Source organism: Dasypus novemcinctus, chromosome 6 (genome assembly GCF_030445035.2).
Source record: "Dasypus novemcinctus isolate mDasNov1 chromosome 6, mDasNov1.1.hap2, whole genome shotgun sequence".
Taxonomy (NCBI): domain Eukaryota; kingdom Metazoa; phylum Chordata; class Mammalia; order Cingulata; family Dasypodidae; genus Dasypus; species Dasypus novemcinctus.
In genome coordinates, this window is record NC_080678.1 from 3,319,321 (window position 1) to 3,325,817 (window position 6,497).

Consider the following 6,497-nt stretch of genomic DNA (forward strand, 5'->3'; position numbering starts at 1 on the left):
CTACAACTGCAAGTAAGACAGTCTTATCCATCAGCCATATGTGATCAAAGTCCCCTCTCAATTGGAGTTGGAGTGGGCATTACCATCCCAGAATCCTGAGGACTGGGGGAATCAAATATGGACTAGAGTGGACTTACTGGTATTCTACTATAGACTTATTGTAATTTTAGCAAAGGAATTTGTGTCATTGTGATACATTCATTGCATTTAGTGAATACATTTTGGAGTACTGCTGTACCACATGGATTATAGTTTACATTGTAGTTTACACTCTCCCCCATTCATTCAGTGGGTTATGACAGGATATATAATGTCCAGCATCTGTCCCTGCAATATCACTTAAGACAACTCCAAGTCCCAAAAATGCCCCCACATCATATCTCTTTTTCCCTCTTCCTGCCTTGGCAACTACCATGGCAACTTTCTTCATATCATTGATGTGATTTCTTCAATTACTAGAGTCATAATAGTACTATAGTAGAATACAAGGAAATCCACTCTAATCTCTATTTTATTCCTCCATCCTGTGGACCCTGGGATGGTGATATCCATTCCACCTCTAAATTGAGAGGGGGGTTAGATCCCACATAGTTGATGGATGTGATTCTCCTGCTTGCAGTTGTAGGCATTCTTGGTTTCCTGGTGTGGTGGTTGACCATCTTCACCTCCCTGTTAACTGGTCTGGGTAAGTCCAATGAACTGGAGAGTAGGTGTTGCAACTCTGCTGAGGCTTAGAGCCCAGCTGGCACATGATCAATCCAGAGATTCAAGTCTCCTGAATATACACCAACCCCAGAGTCAACCATAGGTTCAGAAAAAGTGACAGAAGAGGCATGTGTACAAAGGTCACATCTGAGTCCAACTTCATCACACTCAGGAACAAAAATTACAAATTAGGGTGGACTGACAAGGCACTGAATTTGAGCACCATCTGCAATAACTGTAGAACTCTGTGTCCCTATAGCCCTCAGGAGCACCAGAACCTGGGGTTGTATCTACTTTGGCTGTCTCTTAGATCCTGCTGAGATGTGCATAGGCGCAACCCCTCTGATGACCTCCTGACTCTTTTATGAAGACTCTTAGCCATATAAATTCATTTGACTTTGCCATTATCCCCCCTTTTATTCAAGGTCTTTTCTAGTTGCATCACCAGCTAGTGATTGGTAGTAATCCCTTGCCACCAGGGAGGCTAATCCCCTGGAGTTATGTCCCATGCTAGGAGGAAGGTAAGGCATTCACTTGCTGAGTTTGGCTTAGAGAGTGGCCACATTTGAGCAACATGGAGGCTCTCAGAAGGTAACTCTTAGGCACCCTGCAAATCTAGGCCTAGTTATTATTTCACACACAGAGACTCACAATATAGTCATTAGTATCAAGCGTTCATCATTGGAGCATCCTTCTTCACTGGTTTTTGCCCTTGCACTTAGGGGATTGTTGCTGTCCCACTGGGGAATATGAAAGAGTTCCCCTGGCTAGGAACTCAGTTGTCATTTGTAACTATAACTACTATGAAAATACCCAATGAATATCCAAACATTTTTATATACCCTATATACATGTCCTGGAGAACTCCCTCCCAACCATGTGTTCCCCATCAATAACACCCCACACCAGTGTTCCTCCCATGCCATAGTTGCCAAAACTTCTTCAAAAATGGAGCCTAATATATTTTCAAATTAAATTAGTAGGAAAATGAAATAGTAATGATAGGTTTAAAGATTTTAAATAGAATACATAATAATTTAGAAAAACTAAAATAAATTAGGGTATTAAAAATGAAAAATATCATAAAACTTTGCTTTTGACATTTTGCCTTTCATTGCTGTAATAGATTTTGCCCTGTTTGTACAGTGGTAAGGCAATTGCTCTCATTCCTTCTTCAATACTTTCTTTTAATTTTTAATTTTGTCTTCAAAAACGTTTTAGATCACAGTAAGGTCACCTATACAATAGAGGGGACTCCCATATATCCAACATCAAACCCTTTTCCTCTTCCCCAGCAAAGATCTTTTTACATGTTCATCTTATACTTGCACAGCTGATGTACAGATATTGAAACATAGCTACCAAACATGGTTCCATTTTGGTTTACATTATGGTTTATATTTTAGAATGTACAATTTTCTAAATTTTTATTTACATTATGGTTTACAATGTAACCTATAGAACTTTATATATTTTTGGTGAAATTTAACATGCCCTATATCCATCATTGCAATCTCGTAGAACACTTCCATTGCCCCCAGTCAAGCCCTCAGCATTGTTGCAAGTACCTGTGAAACTGGTCCTTCAAGCAGTGAAGCTTGGTTGTCACTGTGGGCCCTGAGGGGAGGAGGAGAGAGAGAGAGAATAGAAGGAAGCAGGGTAACTGGGGCATAAAATGTGTTTATGGTGTGATTTTATTGTTCACTGAGGTTTGCGTGTGTTTCTGTGTGTGAGTGTGAGTGAATATGTTATGGAGGCTGGGTTGCTAAGCATGATCTTCATAACCTTGGGAAACATGGGATTACAAAGAGCACCCCAGAAACTAAGTTAAGATTCTGCCTTGTCTATGAACTCCTATTCTATGTACAGTCAATTCCACTTCAGTAGCACCTCAGAGAAAGATAGCTTTGTCTGTGGTTCTACTAAAGAGCTACAAGAAGTAGCACTTTACTGATGTTTTCACACAGTCATCTAAAAGCATCCATACGTTTCAGTGTTGACTATATTGATACCATTTTGAACACTGATTCTATGTTCCACTGTGCAAACAAATTGATCATGGCTAGAATCAGCAGTGTTATAGCCATCTTATTGTCAGTAGAAAATGGTTTGTATTCTAGGGAGCATATGTACACTCAAGGTCTCAGCCACACTGTGACTATTTCCATCCATCCTTCTGATCTTCTATTTTCCTTCTCTCATATGTACCTTCATTTTTATGCCAGCATCCATCCTTCTATCCCACTTTCCTGTCAATCACCACTCAGTCCATCCCTCCTTGCTACTCTCAAGCTCCTTCTTCACTTCATCATTCGCTTTCTCCCAACCAAACTCCTTCATTCCACTTTCTCACACTCTCCCTACACACCCACATAGCCTGCTTCATAGCATCTTTCTAGTTCTTTCTCTCATTAATTTCATCCTTCATGTTCCTTTTCTTCTTTCCTTGTCCATTGCATTCTTCCTTCTAACATCCCAAATATTCATCCACTTTTTCCCCTCTACCCTCTGCTTTTTTCCTTCTCTCTCACTTCCTCCATCCTACCATACAACCTTCCACCCATTTTTCCATCATTGTATCCTTCCTTTAGACTTCTATCCCCCTTTTCACCTCATCTATACACTTCGCTTATACCTCTCTTCTGTGTCATGATGTGGTTTGGGGAGAGGTGACATACTGCATTGTATTTTTGGCAGAAAGAAATTCTAGTGGAAGATACTCAGAGAAGGGCTTCCAGATCTTCAGAGGTTAAACTCTCTAGTGGGTCTTTGTGTCATCATTAATCTCCTCCCATACAGGAGCTATCAAGATGTTCCCCATACAAACACTTCCAAGGCCACATGATATAGGAAAAGCACCATGGCTGTAGCACCTCTGGGGCACTTGTTTCTTCTTTCCTCTGAATCTCTTAAACATATTTAACTCCACCTCCCTTAACATCATCAACCCTTTCCAAAATCTGCCCCTACCAAATCAGCAAGAGCCCCACTCCTCAGTGGTTCTGTTCAACTCAACCTTTGTTTACTGAGCCCCTGCACTGACTTGACATTTGTGTGATGTTAGAAAGACTCAGGTTTCTCTGTAGGAGCTCTCAAACCCTTAGGGACATTAAGAACAAGGGTTATAATATAATGCATGTATGAGGAGACTTTGCCATTGTTCTGTGAACCTCATGGCTGTTACCCATCAGTTGAGTCTGGTAATGAATGACCCCTACAATTGGATCCAAATATGCCACATTCTGTTTTTTACTTTGCATTATATCAAACAATGTATGCCTTATTGACAATGCTAATAGAAATATCTATGTATTTAAACTCTCCATTTGTTAATTGTGGAATAGGCTTATAGGTCCCTTACTAGTCCCCTCAGTGCTGGTATAATTTCAAGAATGTCTAGAAACTGTGTTTCAGTGGATTTAGTTTTTGCTTAACAATATAAAATAGCACCCAATGAATACATTCTAGTTTGTGATTATTTAGAATTTAAAACTTCCCTGTGCCAGCACTTATCTTTAAAATAGGTTATTACAGTTTCTCAGCTAAAAATGTGAAGACTTTCTTGAGAGCTGTCTTGACATCCTTGTTCCTTAGTGTGTAGATGAGAGGGTTCAAGGTGGGGCTCACTGTGGAATAAAGCACAGACATGACCTTGCCCGCTTGTGGGGAGTAGCTGGATCCTGGAGTCTGGTAAGTATAGATGACTGTACTATAGTACATGGTGACCACAATGAGGTGGGAGGAACAGGTGGAAAAGGCTCTCCGCTTGCCCTCAGCTGTACGAATCTTCATGATGGTAGAGATAATAAAGCCATAGGACATCATGGTGAATAGGAAATCAAACATGGCATAGAAGATATCAGCCAGTAATGTAACAACATCATTTGGATATGTGGAGGAGCAGGAAAGCAGCAACACAGGGGGGATCTCACAGAAAAAGTGATCTATCACATGGGATCCACAGAAGTTCAGTTGTGATATTAGAATGGCATTGGCTCCAGGACCTAATAAGCTGATGCCCCACACAGCTCCCACCATACCTACACACACTCGGGGACTCATCATGGAGCTGTAGTGGAGGGGATGGCAGATGGCCACATAGCGGTCATAGGCCATGGCACTGAAGAGAAGCAACTCTGCTACAACAAACCATGATAAGAAGAAGAGTTGGGTAATACAGCCCACATAGGAGATGGTTCTCTTCTCCACCACCAGAATCTCAAGCAGCTTGGGCAAAATAGTGCAGGCACAGAAAAAATCAATCATAGCTAAGTTGACCAGGAAAAAGTACATGGGGGTGTGCAGACCAGGGCTGAAGCTGATGGCCACCACAATGAGAGAGTTGCCACAGATGGCCATTATGTAGAGGAAGAGGAAAAGAATAAAGAAAAGAACCTGGAACTGTGGTGTTTCTGAGAATCCCTTCAGGACGAATTCTGTCACCAGGGTCCAGTTACTCATGGCCATTCACTGGTCTGGTCAGATGCACAGTTGAGCTACAAAAAAAGGTGTTTTAGGCAGTGGACAATGTATGTAGGTCATGATACCTTCTTGTAACTGGTTCCCACCCCCACATTTAACACAAAACACATTACAATCTCTCCCTAAAAATGGCTTCCAAGAGAAGCAGCTCTCTACCAATGCCTCTGTCATTCTTTCTAGGCTTCTACCATCCTATCCATTCTCATATCATCTTCCCATCATCCTTCTCATCCATTCTTCCATTCTCCTATCTTCTCTTTTTCCTTCACTCTGCCATCTTTCATTTTCCCTTCTCCTATCTTACCCTTCCTTCCAGGCAAAATGACCACCTCCTGACACACTCTCCCACCCCCCACTCTCCATGCAGCAATATTGATCTTCTCAACATGCAAACCTCATTGAGTCGTGTTCCTGCTCAGGCGAGCCATGACATGCTCTGCTCCGTGGAGGAAATTAACAATCTACAATGAGACCTTAAAGCATTGTCTTGTTTGTCTGTCAGTGTCCAACCTGTCCTGTCCTGTCTTGTCCCCAAAATATACTCCTATCCCTTTTTTCACTGGAATGCAAACTCTTTCCTTTATCCCCTCTGTATCCCATGATCAGCTGCCCAAAAATTGAGCTTATTACTCAATGAGCAGCAAGAACACCTCATTCCACCAAGACATGGAGCCCAGAACTTGGGACTTGGGGCTTACAGGGAATTGAGGCTGTTTCAGTGACAGGAGATCCCAGTGTGCTGGGGTAAGTAAGAAACTATGGGCTCAGTCTAAGAGGATCCTCAAGAACCAGAACCAGGCAGGGCTACCAGTCACAGAGCCAAGGACAGGGATGTGGGAGCAGGGGAAGCTAAAACAGAGCCAAGCTGAGAGTCAAGGGCATCACACAGGAAAGCTAAGGCGTTCCTAGAACTTGAGTTCCTGCTCTGCTCCTCCTATAGCCTAGTCTTGAAGGGAGGCACCATGAACAGGCAAGATGGACACCAGGAGTCCAGCAAACATGAGCCACCAAGCCAGGGGTGTTAGCGGCAACTCTATCCATCATGTCCCACAGCCATGGCTCCTTGTACTCTTCAGAATAGAGTTCAAACTCCTCAGCCCCTGTACATGGTCCTTTAATATTTCCCCTCTGCCCTTCTTCAATATCTTTTCCTTGCTTTCCCTGAAGAAGGGAACTTCCAAAATCCTTATCCCAGCTGATTCTGTGCCTGCACTTCAGAAATGAGCACAGCAGTGATGTGTCATGATGATGGGGGAGAGTGTTACTGTGGGGGGAGTGGTGGGGTGGGGGCGGTGGGGGTGAATGGGGAC

General features: G+C 42.6%; 1 protein-coding gene across 1 annotated transcript; it reads right to left on the minus strand.

Annotated features, from left to right (window-relative positions):
* Positions 1-4,233: 4,233 nt before the first annotated feature.
* LOC101425959 (olfactory receptor 13A1-like) lies at positions 4,234-5,166 on the minus strand. The gene has a single exon (XM_004458813.3). It carries the CDS (start codon positions 5,164-5,166, stop codon positions 4,234-4,236), a length of 933 nt encoding a protein of 310 aa, XP_004458870.3.
* Between the last annotated feature and the right edge of the window lie 1,331 nt (positions 5,167-6,497).

Excerpts from the sequence above, each read along its gene's own strand:
- LOC101425959 (XM_004458813.3), bottom strand. The coding sequence starts at position 5,166 with ATGAGTAACTGGACCCTGGTGACAGAATTCGTCCTGAAGGGATTCTCA.